The sequence below is a fragment of the Macaca fascicularis genome, chromosome 11 (genome assembly GCF_037993035.2).
Source record: "Macaca fascicularis isolate 582-1 chromosome 11, T2T-MFA8v1.1".
Classification (NCBI taxonomy): Eukaryota; Metazoa; Chordata; class Mammalia; order Primates; family Cercopithecidae; genus Macaca; species Macaca fascicularis.
The window spans coordinates 125,116,407-125,134,362 of NC_088385.1; the positions used below are offsets into that span (position 1 = coordinate 125,116,407).

The window sequence follows — 17,956 nt, forward strand, 5'->3', positions numbered from 1 at the left end:
CAGACACTCCTGAAGTCAATCACCCACCAGCATCTCAGTACATGAACAAATTAGTTTTCTCTTTTTTTTTTTTTTTTTTTTTGAGACTGAGTCTCGCTCTTGTTGCCCAGGCTGGAGTGCAGTGGCATGATACCAGCTCACTGCAACCTCCACCTCCCAGGTTCAAGCAGTTCTGACTCAGCCTCCAAAGTAGCTGGAATTACAGGCACCCACCACCACACCCGGCTAATTTTTGTATTTTTAGTAGAGACGGAGTTTCACCATGTGGCCAGGCCTGTCTCAAACTCCTGACCTCGGGTGATCTGCCTGGAGTTTGAGACCAGCCTGAGCGACATAGTGAGACCTTGTCTCTACACGAAATAAAAAAAAAAAAAAAAATTTAGCTGGGCCTAGTGGCATGGGCCACTAGGTTCTTAATGGTCTCAAATTCCTGAGCTCAAGTGATCTCCTACCTTGGCCTCCCAAAGTGCTGAGGTTACAGGCATGAGCCACCACACCCGGCCTTCTTCTTTTAAAATACCAGTTTGTGCAGCCGCAGTAGCTCGAATCTGATTGGTCCAGGTCAGGCTGTAGAGTCAGGCCATTTCATAGGTGGTTTGAGAAGCCTTTGAATTGGCTGCAGGTGGGAGGAGTGTCAGTGGATAGGCCCCTGAGGACGTCCTAGGAGCTGTGGGTGTGGCAGGTATTCTGTTGAAGACACAAAGCAAGCCATTCTTCCCAAAGATGGTCAGGATTCTGGTTTGAATGATCACTAATTATTTTACTTTTCTTGAGAGAGGTTCTCACTCTGTTGCCCAGGCTGGAGTGTAGTGGTGTGACCTCGGCTCACTGCAGCCTCCACCTCCTGGGTTCACACCATTCTCCTGCCTCAGCCTCCTGAGTAGCTGGGATTACAGGTGCCCTCCACCACTCCTGGCTAATCTTTCTATTTTTAGTAGAGATGGGATTTCACCATGTTGGTCAGGCCGGTCTCGAACTTCTGGCCTCAAGCGATCTGCCCGCCTTGGCCTCCCAAAGTGCTGGGATTACAGGCATGAGCCACTGCGCCTGGCCTGAATGATAACTACTGTAATATTGCTGAAGTCTGCATGATGAGGCTTCCCCGAGTTTACGCATGATTTGACAGACCTGGTTTCCTTTCGGATGTGTGGTCGTCTGCATCAACTCAGGACTGCAGGAGATTAAGTGAGAACATAGAGGGTATTTTCTTTTTTTTTTCATTTTTTGAGACGGAGTCTCCCTCTGACACCCAGGCTGGAGTGCAGTGGCACGATCTTGGCTCACTGCAAGCTCCACCTCCCGGGTTCAAGCCATTCTCCTGCCTCAGCCTCCTGATTAGCTGGGACTACAGGAGCCCACCACCACGGCCAGCTAATTTGTTTGTATTTTTAGTAGAGATGGGGTTTCACCATGTTAGCCAGGATGGTCTTGATCTCCTGACCTCGTGATACACCTACCTCGGCCTCCCAAAGTGCTGGGTTTACAGGCGTGAGCTACCGCGCCCGGCCATAGGGGGTATTTTCAAATGCTTTCTCAAAGAGAAAAGGCAAAAAAATTCTCAAAGAGAAAAGGCAAAAAAAAAAAAAAAAAAGTCTCGATAGGAAAAATCTGACAAGTGGAATCCTGGTGACCTGTTAATGGTTAATTCTCAGAACAGTGTCTCCGTGCATATCCTTGGCCAGCAGCCAGCACCTCAGTCCCCTGGAGTGGCAGTTGCAAGTCACTGGCATGGCCACAACAGTTTCTGAATTCGAGCTAAGGACAGAACTTTGTTTTTGTCCAAAATTCCCTCATAATTATTTTTGTTTTGTTTTGTTGTGTTTTGAGACGGAGTCTTGCTGTGTCGCCCAGCCTGGAGTGCAGTGGCACGATCTTGGCTCACTGCAACCTCCGCCTCCTAGGTTCAAGCGATGCTTCTGCTTCAGCCTCCTGAGTAGCTGGGATTAGAGGCGCTCACCACCACGCCCGGGTAATTTTTGTATTTTTCACAGACAGGGGTTTCACCATGTTGGCCAGGCTGGTCTCCAACTGCTGACCTCAGGTGAACCACCTGCTTCAGCCTCCCAGAGTGCTGGGACTACAGGCATGAGCCACTGCCCCCGGCCCTAAATTTCCTTATTAAACAATTTCTCTTGCAGAAGCACAATGAGTGAAATTGGCATGAAGCCATTCCACTGAATAACCACATCAGTGAATTTCCTGGTCCTCTTTCAACAAACAAAAACAACTCGTGGTTTTCCAGGCTGGTTCATTTGAGTCTACCCTCAACCAGCACCTGCCCAAGCTCCTGGCCTAGAAGAGGCACACGTGGCAGAAATACAAGCGGCCAGCAGAATAAATAGCATCAATGAAGAGAGTCAAACTTTGTAAAACATTTGAAGAGATCCATTCCGAGTCAAATATGAGTGACCATGGCCTGTGGCCCAGCCCTCAAGAGACCCAGAGAACATGTGCCCGAGGTGGTTGGACACAGCTGGGATTTATACATTTCAGGGAGACATGAGACAGCAATTAAATACATTTAAGATATATATTGGGGCCAGCTGTGGTGGCTCACATCTGTAATCCCAGCACTTTGGGAAGCAGAGGCCAGTGGATCACTTAAGCTCAGGAGTTCGAAACCAGCCTGGGCAACGTGGCAAAACCCTGTCTCTACTAAAAATACAAAACGTAGCTAGGTGTGGTGGCACACACCTGTGGGAAGTGGGAGGATCGCTGGAGCTGGGAAGTTGAGGCTGCAGTGAGCCGTGATTGCACCACTGCATTCCAGCCTGGGTGACAGAGCGAGACCCTGTCTCAAAAAAAAAAAAAAAAAAAAAAAATTGGTTCAGAAAGGTAGGATAACTTGAAGTGGGAGGGCTTTCAGGTTATAGGTAGATTTTTAAATTTTCTGATTCACAATTGGTTAAAAGAGTTATTATCAATAGAAAGGAACGTCTGGGTTATGATAAGGGGTTGTGGAGAACCCCCCCCCAAAAAAAATCCTCCAAATAGCAGGCTTCAGAGAATATATTGTAAACATTTCTTTCTTTTTTCTTTTTCTTTCTTTTTTTTTTTTTTTGAGACAGAGTCTCCCTCTGTCACCCAGGCTGGAGTGCAGTGGTGCGATCTTGGCTCACTGCAACCTCCACCTCCCAGGTTCAAGTGATTCTCCTGCTTCAGCCTCCTGAGTAGCTGGGATTATAGGTGTGTGCCATCACGCCTGGCTAATTTTTATATTTTTAGTAGAGATGGGGTTTCACCATGTTATGCCACTGCATCCCAGCCTGGGCGACAGAGCAAGACTCTGTCTCAAAACAAACAAACAAAAAATAAAGTGTGTATTTTTTGACCTAATTAAGAAAAGCTCCCATGTAATAAAATTTTCCAAAAACAGTCTTTCAAGTTTTTAAAGATATATGTATAAGGAGGTTCACTTCAGTGATATTGTAAAAGGAAAACAATGAACAAAACAGAGTACATCAAGAGGCTTGTTGAATAAATGATGGTTGAATAAATGATGGTGCATCTATAGAAGAATAAGTCATTAAAATGTTGAAGACTTTTTTGTTTTGTTTTGTTTTTGTAGAGATAGGGTCTCACTCTGTCCCCCAGGTTGGAGTGCAATGGCACAATCACGGCTCACTGCAGCCTCAAACTCCCAGGCTCAGGTGAGCCTCCTGCCTCAACTTTGGTAGTAGCTGTGATTACTGGCACATCCCTCCATACCGGGCTAATTTTTGTATTTTTTTGTAGAGATGGGGTTTCCCCATGTTGTCCTGGATCACGAGGTCAGGAGTTTGAGACCAGCCTGGCCAACATGGTGAAACTCTGTCTCTACCAAAAATACAAAAATTAGCTGGGCGCGGTGGCGCATGCCTGTAGTCCCATCCACTTGGGAGGCCGAGACAGGAGAATTGCTTGAACCCGGGAGGCGGAGCTTGCAGTGAGCCGAGATCCGGCCACTGCACTCCAGCCTGGGTGACAGAGCGAGACTCCGTCTCAAAAAACAAAAAAAAAAAAAAAGAGGCCGGGCGCGGTGGCTCAAGCCTGTAATCCCAGCACTTTGGGAGGCCGAGACGGGCGGATCACAAGGTCAGGAGATCGAGACCATCCTGGCGAACACGGTGAAACCCCGTCTCTACTAAAGAAATACAAAAAAAACTAGCCGGGCGAGGTGGCGGGCGCCTGTAGTCCCAGCTACTCTGGAGGCTGAGGCCGGAGAATGGCGTGAACCCGGGAGGCGGAGCTTGCAGTGAGCTGAGATCCGGCCACTGCACTCCAGCCTGGGCTACAGAACCAGACTCCGTCTCAAAAAAAAAAAAAAAAAAAAAAAAAAAAAAAAAAAAAAAAAAAGAAAGAAAAAAATAGTGCTCATCATATTCAGCAAAAAGCAAAAAGCAAAAAGCAAGCAGTTGGTGGTCACGGTAAGAGCAGTTTTGGTATGAATAAATACGGTTAAAAAAAATTTTTTTTTTTAAAAAAACAAAACCCAAACATTTCTCAGGACTTTTGTGAGGACGAATTTTGAGTGGAGAAAACGGACAAATACATTTCCCCATATATTTAAATGCTCAAAAGTTCACTCAGGTGCTCTCACCAGGCAATTACCATGACAAGTGATCTTGTGTGAAAATACAGAGAATCTGGCTCGTTTTAAGAAGTGCAAGAGAAAAGCAAGGCCTTACAGTTTCTGAATTTGGTGTGTGTGTGTATGTGTGTGTGTGTGAAGATGTGGTCTCACTCTGAAGCGCAGACAGGAGTGCAGTGGCAAGATCGTAGCTCACCGTGGCCTCAAACTCCTGGATTCAAGAAGTGATCGGCCGGGCGCTGTGGCCCACGCCTGTAATCCCTGCACTTTGGGAGGCCGAGGCGGGCGGATCACGAGGTCAGGAGATCCAGACCATCCTGGCTAACATGGTGAAACCACGTCTCTACTGAAAATACAAAAAATTAGCCAGGCGTGGTGGCGGGCGCCTGTAGTCCCAGCTACTCGGGAGGCTGAGGCAGGAGAATGGTGTGAACCCGGGAGGCGGAGCTTGCAATGAGCCGAGATCGTGCCACTGCACTCCAGCCTGGGCAACAGAGCAAGACTCCATCTCAGAAAAAAAAAAAAAAAAAGTGATTCTCCCGCCCCAGACTCCGGAGTAGCTAGGACTACAGGCATGCACCACTATGTCTAGCTTTTTTTTTTTTTTTTTTTTTTTTTTTTAAGTTTTCTGTAAAGATGGGGTCTTGCTATGTTGTCCAGGATGGTCTCAAACTCCTGGGCTCAAGCGATCCTCCTGCTTTGGCCTCCCAACGTGCTGGCGATATAGGTATGAGCCAGGCCACATTGCTGAACTTGGAAAGTGGAGCAAAGAATCATACAAAAAATTAAGAAAACCAAAACGAAACCAAGGCGAACTCAATTGCTTTTTTTTTTTTTTTTCAGCGCGACACTTTGTAAGGCACGAACCTCTCTCTTAGGCGGACCTATTCCAGGGCGCCCTTTATTTTCATTTCTTGAAACAATAGCCTCGCAGGCCAAGCCGCGGTTCCCGAGAACTCGGCTGCCACCCGGAGCAGGTTGCATGGACCCAGGAGCCCGAGCGGCCCTGCTCTGCCAGCTTCGGCCAATCAGAGGCCAGGCAGCGGTGGGCGTGGCGTGGGGCGGTGCGCGGGGCGGGCGGTGGCTGGGGCGCGTGCTCTCGCTTGGTGGCTGGTTCTGCGCCTTCCCGGGTCAGTTCGCTGAGGCCTCCGTGTCGCTGCTGCCGCCTGCGCCTAGCCTGCCGCTGCCGCCCGCGCCTAGCCTGCCGCGGCACGCCCGGCTGCACGCTTTGCTTGGCCTCGCCATGCCGGTGGACCTCAGCAAGTGGTCCGGGCCCTTGAGCCTGCAAGAAGTGGACGAGCAGCCGCAGCACCCGCTGCATGTCACCTACGCCGGGGCGGCGTTGGACGAGCTGGGCAAAGTGCTGACGCCCACTCAGGTACACCGGGCGGCGGGCGTGCAGCAAGCGGCCTGGCACGGAGGCCTGTGACGGCCGCCTGGGTGGGACCCAGCGGAGACAGGGCCAGGGGCGGTGGGGAGGTTCAGCCTGCGTGTGTCGAGGCCCCCCAGGGCAGAGGTACCGGGGTCCGTGTCCCATGCCTGGGGGCCACCTCGAGCACCGGGAACCTGGCCTGTGGCGTGGCCAGGCAGGTTCGGCCTGCAGCAGAAATTCATTCACTTTTCCCGGGCTTCGGGCCCAAGAGGGGCCTAGGTCCGGAAACAGGCCGGATCCCCCTCTCCCTCAACGGGGCAGGGCGCTGGAGAGGGACGTCCCCGAGACGGAGTAGACTGTGGCCGTTCGGACGCCCCCGCCCCCAGAGCTTCCCCTAGGGCGTCAGCATTTTAGGCCTCGTTTTGGAGGGCTGAGAGCCTGTGACGCATTATGTAACTGGCGATGAGCGCGCCGGCCGATTTCTCTTTTGTTAAATCGGTCGACAGCGTGCAGCCGGAACGCTGGAGGGCGACGGTTTAGTTTTGCTGTTTGACCTCCCACGCCCACGGAGCTGGGGCTGCTGAAAGTGAAGAAACTAGATTTGCAGACGCCACTGCTAGTTGGTTATGAAGCTCCGGGCAACAGTGTTAAATAAACTGTCCCGACCTTACATTGTTTTTGATGTTCACAGAATTTAAATTTTTTGGATGTTTACATATGAAGTGGCCATCTAACATAGCCTCCCTTTCCCTGCCCCCGTCTCACCACCTTGGCTTTCTCCTTTTCTTTGCACTTTGAAACGTTAATGCAGATTTCACTTTAGCAGGCCCCAGGTAGCCTCGTGATCACCAAATCCAGAAACCCTGTGATTCCGGACAGACAATGTAAGGGTGTCCTTGGGAGGGGGACTCAGTGCCAGGGTTGGAATCCCAGCCTCATCTGTTTCTGTTAATAGTGTGCTGGGACACTAGCCCCGTGGTGTTGTTGGGACTGAAATAATACACAGCCTGGGCAACATAGTAAGACCCCAACTCTAAAAAAAAAAAAAATGGCCAGGCGTGATGGTGTGAGCCTGTAGTTCCCAGCTACTCAGGAGGCTGAGGTGGGAGGATCGATTGAGCCCTCCCTGGAGGTTGAGGCTACAGTGAGCCTTGATAGCGTCACTACACTGCGGCCTGGGGGACAGAAGGAGACCTGGTCTCAAAATAAATAAATAAGATAAATGATGTATATAAAACTCCAGCTCCTGGCTCTTACAGTCAATACAGGGTCGTTGATTTTATTAAAAATCTATTCCGTTTTGTCTTTGAAGAGTCTGAGATCAAAGAAAGAGTATCGGTTTCTTCAGGATTTCTCTTTTTTTTCGAGACAGAGTCTCACTCTGTCGCCCAGTCTGGAGTGCAGTGGGGTGAGCTTGGCTCACTGCAGCCTCTGCCTCCCCAGCTCAAGCGATCCTCCCACCACCTCGGCCTCCCGAGTAGCTGGGATTACAGGTGCCCGCCACCACGCCCAGCTAATTTTTGAATTTTTAGTAGAGACGGGTTTCACCGTGTTGGCCAGGCTGGTCTCAAACCCCTGACCTCAAGTGATCCTCTCTTCTGGGCCTCCCAAAGTGCTGGGATTACAGGCGTGAGCCACCACACCCAGCCAGTTTCTTCAGCATTTCTGACTTTTTTACTCCAAACTGATTCCTTCATACAGGTTAAGAATAGACCCACCAGCATTTCGTGGGATGGTCTTGATTCAGGGAAGCTCTACACCTTGGTCCTGACAGACCCGGATGCTCCCAGCAGGAAGGATCCCAAATACAGGTGAGAGTTGGGAAAGACGAGGAAGAGCAGGTCATGCAGGCATGACTTATCGGGTGTAAGTTCCTTGCTGGACATGGAGAAGTAGACCTGGTTTGGGATCCCCCACCCATGCTTAAGCCAGAGAATGCCTTTCCTGCCCTTTTGCCCCCTACAGCGGGTATCTGTAACTCACAGCCGAGAGCCATATCTACCTGTGGCTTGTTTTTGTACGGCCCCATGAGCTAAGAATGGTTTTTACATTTTTATTTTTTATTTTTTTGAGACAGAGTCTCAGTCAGTCACCCAGGCTGCAGTGCAGTGGCATGATCTTGGCTCACTGCAACCTCCACCTCCCGGGTTCAAGTGATTCTTATGCCTCAGCCTCCTGAGTAGCTGGAATTACAGGCACCCACCACCATGCCTGGCTAATTTTTGTATTTTTAGTACAGACAGGGTTTCACCATGTTGGCCAGGCTGCTCTCGAACTCCTGACCTCAGGTGATCTGCCCGCCTCAGTCTCCCAAAGTGCTGGGATTACAGGTGTGAGCCACCGCGCCCGGCCTGGTTTTACCATTTTTAAATGATCGGTGAAAAATTGAAAGAAGAATAGTACTTTCTCATGTGGAAATTAGACAAAATTTACGTGTCAGTGTCCATCAGTTATGTTTTATTGGAGCACAGCCGTGTGTCATCTGTGGCTGCTTCCGTGCTGCCGAGGCCAAGTTGAATAGTTGCGGCAGAGACTGCGGCCCCCACAGCTTAACACGTTTATTCTCTGGGCTTTTAATGGAAAGTTTGCTGACCTTTGCTCTAGAAAAAGAGGGTGGGAGGGGCTGGGTCTGCTCTTCTGCAAACCCCTGAGGTTCGTGCCAGCCTCTGAGAAAGTGAGGACTGTTGTTTGCGGCAGTGTTCTGGCACCCCGCATGTTCTCGATGCCAGTGTTCTGGCACCCCGCATGTTCTCGATGCCAGTGTTCTGGCACCCCGCATGTTCTCGATGCCCCGTTGCTGGCTGTGCAGTGAGTGTTCCTGATCTTCTGTGGTGCTGACATCCCGTGTTTCTTCGTGCAGGGAATGGCATCATTTCCTGGTGGTCAACATGAAGGGCAATGACATCAGCAGTGGCACAGTCCTCTCCGATTATGTGGGCTCAGGGCCTCCCAAGGGCACAGGTTAGTAAAGGTGGTTTTTGGTGGGAGGGTTGGGAGGGAGCTCGGGTGCACATTCGGATTGGCTCAGTGCTTTTTTCTTTTCTTTTCTTTTTTTTTTTTTTTTGAGACAGAGTCTCACTCTGTCACCCAGGCTGGAGTGCAGTGGCGCCATCTCGGCTCACTGCAAGCTCCACCTCCTGGGTTCATGCCATTCTGAAGCCTCAGCCTCCTGAGTAGCTGGGACTACAGGCGCCTGCCACCTCGCCCGGCTAGTTTTTGTATTTTTAGTTGACACGGGGTTTCACCGTGTTAGCCAGGATGGTCTTGATCTCCTGACCTCATGATCCGCCTGCCTCGGCTTCCCAAAGTGCAGGGATTACAGGCGTGAGCCACCGCGCCTGGCCTTTTTTCTTTTCTTTTGAGAGCCCTTAACCCTGCTGGAAATAGCATCTCAGCTCACCTGTAGGGCAGCTGCCTTCAGGGCACACATTCACACCTGCAGGAGTGTCAGGTGGCTAGAGCCTTGGGTTCTGGACAGATGTGTGGAGTGGCCTCTGTGTGGAGTGGCCTCTGCATCCCTAGCCCTTTAGCAAGCAGGGAAGTCGGTGAGAGGGAATCACTGTTGCGGAAAGCTTAGCATGGCCTTTTGGGGCTGCGCTGGGTGGAATACACAGTTAAACTATCTCAGGCCTTTGCCCGGGGTGATCTTTGAGTTGCTAATTCTATAAAAAATTTCAGAAATGATCAGTTTCCAAATTAACTATATAAGGTTGCCTTCTGCATTCATTTTTTGCTCCCTCTTTCTGAAAAAGTCTAGCTTGGTATATTGAAAAAAGATTTGGAAGACTTCAGCAGAACTATATTGAAGACACACACACACTCATTGTATTGTGTTGTATCGTGTTATAGCTATTACATATAAAATACATGTGGACATCTAGAGATAGAAAGAGAAAGGCCACCGTATTGAAACTTTGAGGTTGGGTAAGTGCTGCCTACGCTGATGGTGAGAGATGCATTCTACTGCCTGGTGTTCAGTGCAGGATGTTTCCATTTGGTGGAACTGTCACAATCCTAGCTTTCGTACAGCTTATCCAGCCAGGAGTTAACATGAAGGGGTATAAGAACATCCCTGACATGGACAGTTCGTCACGGGATCTTGTTTTCTCTGGAGACCGGGAAGCTTCAGATGCCTTTAAACCCTCTCACATATGCATAGTAGATGGTAAAGGGACAGATTTCCCAGGGACCTATTAAGTTGTCTAGGGCAGTTATAAAATTAGGCAGCTTAATTATGGGAAGCTTACCCATGAGAATAAAGCAGTTCTCTCAAGTAAGAGCTGTGTTCTCATTTTTAAAAAAAGCCTCAGTAACTCATTTTCTTTTTTTTTCTTTTTTTTTTTTTTTTTTTGAGACGGAGCCTCGCTCTGTCGCCCAGGCTGGAGTGCAGTGGCCGGATCTCAGCTCACTGCAAGCTCCGCCTCCCGGGTTTACGCCATTCTCCTGCCTCAGCCTCCCGAGTAGCTGGGACTACAGGCGCCCGCCACCTCGCCCGGCTAGTTTTTTTGTATTTTTAGTAGAGACGGGGTTTCACCATGTTAGCCAGGATGGTCTCGATCTCCTGACCTTGTGATCCGCCCGTCTCGGCCTCCCAAAGTGCTGGGATTACAGGCTTGAGCCACCGCGCCCGGCCTAGTAACTCATTTTCTTGTTGTTGCTTTTTCCATATTCTTGTAGTATGGTATAATTTACATGTAACAAAATGCACAGATCGGAAGGGTTCAGTCAGCAAATGTGATCAATGCCTACACCCATGGAAGGTACCAGCCACTGGAAAGATAGATGACATTTCCATCCTCCAGCAAGTTCTCATGTGACCTTTTTACTTAAATTCCCCCAGAGCTAACCATATTCTGACTCCTGTCTCCATAAATCACTTTCACTATTCTTTTTCTTTTTTTTTTTTTTCTGAGATGGAGTCTCGCTCTGTCTCCCAGGCTGTATTGCAATGGCTTGATCTCAGCTCATTGCAACCTCCACCTCCTGGGTTCAAATGATTCTCCTGCCTTAGCCTCCTAAGTAGCTGGGATGACAGGCAGATGCCACCACGCCCAGCTAATTTTTGTATTTTTAGTATAGACAGGGTTTCTCCATGTTCCAGGCTGGTCTTGAACTCCTGACCTCAGATGATCTGCCCGGCTTGGCCTCCCAAAGTGCTGGGATTACAGGTGTGAGCCACCGTGCCTGGCCCGCCATATATTCTTGTGTGTATACATTCTTGTCATTTTGTAGGCAGGTGTTTCCATTTTTCTTGGGTGAATACTGAAGAGTAGAATTGTTAGTCATGGAAATTTCCCCAAGGTTCTCCAAATGGTTGAAAATGTTATACTTTAGCTGCAGTGTGCTGTGATCACACCACTGCATTCGGGGCTTGGTGATAGAGATCCTGTCTTAAAGAAAAAAGAAAAAGAAAACTTCATACTCTGATCAGCAATATCTGAAAGTTTCAGTAGAGCATATAACATCCTTGTAGCTCCATGCCAGCATTAGGTGTTGTCAGTCTTTTTTTTTTTTCTTTTTGAGACAGAGTCTCGCTCTGTCGCCCAGGCTGGAGTGCAGTGGCGCCATCTCAGCTCACTTCAAGCTCCGCCTCCTGAGTTTATGCCATTCTCCTGCCTCAGCCTCCCAAGTAGCTGGGGCTACAGGCGCCCAGCACCGTGCCCGGCTAATTTTTTGTATTTTTAGTAGAGACAAGATTTCACTGTGTTAGCCAGGATGGTCTTGATCTCCTGACCTTGTGATCTGCCCGCCTTGGCCTCCGAAAATGCTGGGATTACAGGTGTAAGCCACCATGCCCAGCCTGGTCTTTTTGACTTTAAACACTTAAGTGAGTGTAAAATGGTGCCATTTAGGCCAAGCGCGGTGGCTCACACCTGTAATCCCAGCACTTCAGGAGGCCGAAGTGGGCGAATAACGAGGTCAGGAGATCGAGACCATCCTGGCTAACACGGTGAAACCCCGTCTCTACTAAAAATACAAAAAATTAGCCAGCCATGGTGGCGGGCGCCTGTAATCCTAGCTACTCAGGAGGCTGAGGCATAGAATGGTGTGACCAGGGAGGCGGAACTTGAAGTGAGCTAAGATTGCGCCACTGCACTCCAGCCTGGGCGACAGAGTGAGAGTCCTTCTCAAAAAAAAAAAAAAAAAAAAAAGCCATTTTGTGGTTTTACTGTTCATCACCCTGATGACTAATGAGGTTTTAATGTCCTTATGACCATTCTTGTTTTGTAACTTGCTTTACTTGCTTTTTGAAAGCTATTTTTTTTAACGCTCATAAAAACATATAAAATTTACCATCTTTTTGTTTGGTTGGTTTTTGAGACAGAGTTTCACTCTTATTGCCCAGGCTGGAGTGCAGTGGCGCCGTCTTGGCTCACGACAACCTCCGCCTCCCAGGTTCAAGCAATTCTCCTGCCTCAGCCTCCCGAGTAGCCGGGATTACAGGCATGTGCCACCACACCCGGCTAATTTTGTATTTTTAGTAGAGACGGGGTTTCTCCATGTTGGTCAGGCTGGTCTCAAACTCCCGACCTCAGGTGATCTGCCTGCCTTGGCCTCCCAAAATGCTGGGATTACAGGCAAGAGCCACCATGCCTGGCAAAATTTACCACCTTAACCCTTTTTTTGAGGCTGGAGTGCAGTGGTGTGATCCCATCTCACTTCAGCCTCCACCTCCCAGGTTCAAGTGATCTTCCCACCTCTGCCTCCTGAGTAGCTAGGATTAGAGGCACGCGCCACCATGCCTGGCTAATTTTTGTATTTTTAGTAGAGACGGGGTTTCACCATCTTGGCCAAGCTGGTCTCAAACTCCTGACAAGGGATCCACCTGCCTTAGCCTCTCAAAGTGCTGGGATTACAGGCGTGAGCCACCGCACCCCCTCCATCCTAACCATTTTTAAGTGTACACTGCAGTAGTGTTAACTACATTCACACTGGGTTTTTTTTTTTTTTTTTTTGGAGATAGGGTCTTACTCTGTCCCCTAGGCTGGAGCGCAGTGGCATGTTTTCAGCTCACTGCAGGGCTCAGCTCACCTCCTGGGCTAAGGCAACCCTCCCACCTCAGGCTCCCGAGAAGCTGGGACCACAGGCACAGGCTGCCACATCCAGTGAATTTTTCTGTTTCTGGTAGAGATGGGGTTTCACCATATTGCCCAAAATGGTCTCAAATTCCTCCTGCTGGGCTCAGGCGACCCTCCCATCCTGGCCTCCCAAAGTCCTGGGATTATAGGCCTGAGCTACCGTGCCCGGCCACTGCGTTCACATTGTTGTGAAACAGATCTCTAGATTTTTCATCTTCCCCAACAGAAACCCTGTCCCCATTGAACAACAGCTCCCCATTTCCCTTCCCCTAGCCCTGGCAGCCATCATTCCGCTTTCTGTTGCAGTGTTTGTCTATTTTACATACCTCGTGGAATTGTACAATATTTGTCTTGACTGGCTAATTTCACTAATGTAATGTTCTCAAGGTTCTTCTCTGGTGTAGCATGTGTCTGAATTTCTTTTTAAGGCTGAATAGTCCTAGAGTAACACAGAGGAGTAAAGAAAAAATAAAAGGCTGGATAATATTCTGTTGTGTGTATAAACCACATTCTGATCATCCATTCAGCCATCAGTGGACAGTCGAGTTGCTTCTGCTTCTTGGCTATTGTGAATACTGCTGCATTGAACATCGGTGTGCAAATATTTAAAGAACTTTTTTAAAAATAACTTTTTTGGCCAGGTGTGGTGGCTCAAGCCTGTAATCCCAGCACTTTGGGAGGCTGAGGTGGGGGGATCATGAGGTCAGGAGATTGAGACCATCCTGGCTAACACGGTGAAACCCCATCTCTACTAAAAATACAAAAAATTAGCCAGGCGAGGTGGCGGGCTCCTGTAGTCCCAGCTACTCGGGAGGCTGAGGCAGGAGAATGGTGTGAACCCGGGAGGCGGAGCTTGCAGTGAGCCAAGATCATGCCACTGCACTCCAGCCTGGGCAACAGAGCAAGACCCTGTCTCAAAATAAATAAATAAATAAATAAATAATAATAAAAATTTTTTTCTGGCTGGGGCAGTGGCTCACAGCTGTAATCCCAGCACTTTGGGAGGCTTAGGTGGGCAGATCACTTGAGGTCAGGAGTTTTGCCAACATGGTGAAACCTGGTCTCTACTAAAAATATTAAAAAAAAAAAAAAAAAAAAGCTGGGCGTGGTGGTGCATACCTGTAATCCCAGCTACTCAGGAGACTGAGGCAGGAGAATTGCTTGAACCTGGGAGGCTGAGGTTGCAGTGAGCCAAGATCATGCCACTGTGTTCCACACCTAGGCAAGAGAGTGAGACTCCATCTCAAAAACAAAAACAAAAACAAAACCCACTTTAAAAAAGAAAACAAAACCTACTTTTACAAAAAAAGCTCATGGTACCTATTTGCATCCAGTATATCATTGAAGCTTGTAGAAAGCTGCTTAGTTAAAGTGAGTTTGGGTCACGTCAAAGTAGGTCTCCAGTTTTCTAAGGAAGTAAGTTTTGGAGATAGAAAGAAAATGTTCTCCTTTATTCTGGAGGCTCGATTGTGGTATGGTGGGCCCTAGTCATTGATTTGCTTTGTCCTTAATTGGGTTCTCATACCTGACAGAAGTGAAACGGGTGTTCTGATCGGAGGTGGTGGGTGGTGACTTGAGATTGGCTGGGAGCCTGAAGTGGGGTGAATGAAGAGCACAGGGCCTCGTGGGAGGCGAGGATAAGGGGGTGCAGAGGCCAGATCCCACAGGCCAGGAGAGGCTGGAACTAAGGGCTTGGGCTTTACACGTTACAGCAGGGGCCTAACACATTCTATTAGGTTGGTGGCAAAAGTAATTGCGGTTTTTGCCATTAATATGTTAATTGCCATTAAATGTTAATTTGTACCAAATACCTGTCTGGACCCTTGGTGTCCTCCTTGTAAATGGTGTGGTCTGGGTGCCTCCATGTTGAAACATTCGATAAAAACCAGTGACGTCCCCATCTCAAGTGCTGGGCTATATGTACATCTTCCCTCTGCCTCTCCCCACAGGCCTCCACCGCTACGTCTGGCTGGTTTACGAGCAGGCCAGGCCGCTAAAGTGTGACGAGCCCATCCTCAGCAACCGATCTGGAGACCACCGTGGCAAATTCAAGGTGGCGTCCTTCCGTAAAAAGTACGAGCTCGGGGCCCCGGTGGCCGGCGCGTGTTACCAGGCCGAGTGGGACGACTATGTGCCCAAACTGTACGAGCAGCTGTCTGGGAAGTAGGGGGTTAGCTTGGGGATCTGAAGTGTCCTGGAGGCCCCAAGCCCTGTTCCCTAGTTCAGTGTTGCATGTATAATAGATTTCTCCTCTTCCTGCCCCCCTTGGCACAGACGACACCTGGCCAGTCAGATGGTGTTTGAGGGTGGCTTTTCCTGCTGCCTGACCTTTCTAATTTTACTCACTCACTCTGATTTATGTTTTGATCAAATTTGAACTTCGTTTTGGGGGATATGTTGGTACTGTGATGGGGTCATCAAATTGTTCATCTGAAAATAGCAACCCAGAATGTAAAAAAGAAAAAATCGGGGAGGTGGGGGAGAAAGACCAGTTCTACAGTGACAGAGCAAAGCGTCAAATAATCGTTAAGGGAGGTTAAAAAAAAAAAAAAAGATTGGTTGCCTCTGCCTTTATGAACCTGAGTCCAGAATGGTACACAATGTGTTTTTATGGTGATGTCGCTCACCTAGACAAGCAGAGGCTGGCATTGAGGCTGACCCCCAACACGGTACATCTCAGATGCCTCGACAGGCATCAGCATGTCGCTGTGCCCCCTTTAAAGAGCAGTCCTGGAAGAGGCAGGAGGAAGAGTAGCTTTGCTGCCGTTGGGACGTGGCCATGGAGACCAGCAGCAGCGCTCGCAGACAGCTTAGGAGGAATCCTTACATCTTTGTCTGTTAAATTGATCGTTCTCATGGGGGTCAGAAAAGCTGGTCTGGAATCGCTGAATGTTGCATTAATTGTGCTGTTTGCTTATAGTTGAATAAAAATAGAAACCTGAATGGAGGAACCGAGTCCCCGGATGTTTTGTCCTATTGGGTGTGGGTTTCATAAGCCTGGGAAGGCAAAGTCTCTCAGGGTGAGTCGTCTCCGTGACCAGCAAGTAATGGCTGGGACTTGTTTCAGGGGCCGTACGGAGGGTCCGTGCCTCTACATGTGCCATTAACCCACAGTAGGAGCAAACCGTTAGACTTGAGGTTTCTAAAAAAAAAAATCATAAAACGTGAGGCCGAGTCGTCTTGCCCAAAAAGCACCTTTGCTTCAAGTGGTCCTTTTGACCTGAGTAGGATGTTCTGAAGAAGCCGGCTGAAAACCGTCCCGCTTGGTGAAGTCTGGTGCGGACACTGTAACAATGCCTAAGAAGTAGCCTGCACTTTCCGTTCTCGTGTGTTCTCCACAGAGGATCAGCACCAAAGAGGTGCGCAGGGTAGGAGGGTGAGAAGGTCACGGTGTCATGCCATCTGAGGAACCAAAAGAAAGGAAAGGAGGTGTTTGAAGGTGCAAATCACTGATGTGGTGTCTGCAATGGAAAGGGGGGATCCTGAATCAGGCCTGACAGGCGCTAATGACTGGCGCTTCCCCATCTTTCGCTGCAGTACTTTTTTTTTCTGAAAAAACTTGAAAATGTTGCCTCGCTGGAAGCACATAAGGTAGATGTAAGTTTTCTTGTTTTTTTATTTTTTTGAGATAGAGTCTTGCCCTGTCACCCAGGCCGATCTCGGCTCACTGCAACCTCCACCTCCTGGGTGGGTTCAAGTGATTCTCCTGCCTCAGCCTCCTGAGTAGCTGGGATTACAGGCATGCGCCACCACGCCCAGCGAATTTTGTATTTTTAGTAGAAAAGGAGTTTTGCCATGTTGGCCAGGCGGCTCTCGAACTCCTGACCTCCTGACCTGCTTTGGCCTTCGAAAGTGCTGGGATTACAGGTGTGAGCCACCATGCCAAGCCTGGACGTTTTTTCTTTTTTCTTTTTTTTTTACTTTAGAGTTTTAAAATTCATTTTTTACATAATAAGATTTTGCTGAACACAAGTTATAAAGAAAACAACTGTCGGCCGGGCGCCGTGGCTCGCGCCTGTTATCCCAGCACTTCGGGAGGCTGAGGTGGGTGGATCAACTGAGGTCAGGAGTTCAAGACCAGCCTGGCCAACATGGTAAAACACTGTCTCTACTAAAAATACAAACATTAGCTGGACATGGTGGTGGGCGCTTGTAATCCCAGCTACTGAGGAGGCTGAGGCAGGAGAATCACATGAACCTGGGAGGCGAGGTTGCAGTGAGCCGTGATCACGCCATTGTACTCCAGCCTGGGCGACAGAGTGAAACTCCATCTCAAAAAAAAAAAAAAAAAAGAAAAAAACAACTATCCTGTTGACCTTGACCTTGAAAATAAATGTAAAGACTGGGCATAGAGGCTCATACCTGTAATCCCAGCACTTTGTGAGGCCAAGGTGGGGCAGATCACCAGCCTGGGCAACATGGTGAAACCCCTGTCTGTAAAAAATGCAAAAGTTAGCCCGATGTGTGGACTTGCTCCTGTAGTCCCAGCTACTAGGGAGGCTGAGGTGGGAGGATCACTTGAGGTGAGGGGGTCAAGGCTGCAGGGAGCCGTGATTGCACCACTGCACTCCATCCTGGGCAACAGAGCAAGAGCCTATCTCAAAAAAAAAAAAAAAGTAAAATGTGATACACGTACATGGTTAGACAAGTTGTGCGCTATAGGAAGAAAATGTCTCCTACCTTCCATTTAGTTATTGGTAAATAAAAATATATGTATCAGCATATATCTACATATTTATTCTAAAAAATAAGTCTTACTCTAGATACTGGCATACATTGTTCTGCCTTTTTTTTTTTTTTCCCCAAGCTAATGAATCTTCAGTTAACAAGTCACCACAAATGTTTTGTTTTATTTGTTTTGAAACGGAGTCTTGCTCTGTCACTGAGGCTGGAGGGCAATGGCACGATCTCAGCTCATTGCAACCTCCACCTCCT

At 48.7% G+C, this 17,956-nt stretch overlaps 1 protein-coding gene across 1 annotated transcript; it reads left to right on the forward strand.

Moving 5' to 3' along the window:
• Positions 1–5,649: 5,649 nt before the first annotated feature.
• On the forward strand, positions 5,650–15,969 carry PEBP1 (phosphatidylethanolamine binding protein 1). Its single transcript, XM_005572366.5, has 4 exons — positions 5,650–5,948; positions 7,644–7,753; positions 8,803–8,903; positions 14,971–15,969. Exons 1-4 carry the CDS (start codon positions 5,814–5,816, stop codon positions 15,186–15,188), a joined length of 564 nt encoding a protein of 187 aa, XP_005572423.2. The 5' UTR covers positions 5,650–5,813; the 3' UTR covers positions 15,189–15,969.
• Positions 15,970–17,956: the final 1,987 nt, after the last annotated feature.

Coding starts and splice junctions, on each gene's coding strand:
- PEBP1 (XM_005572366.5), top strand. CDS start 5,814: ATGCCGGTGGACCTCAGCAAGTGGTCCGGGCCCTTGAGCCTGCAAGAA. Junction 7,754..8,802: donor AGGAAGGATCCCAAATACAG/GTGAGAGTTGGG, acceptor TTCTTCGTGCAG/GGAATGGCATCATTTCCTGG. Junction 8,904..14,970: donor AGGGCCTCCCAAGGGCACAG/GTTAGTAAAGGT, acceptor CTCTCCCCACAG/GCCTCCACCGCTACGTCTGG.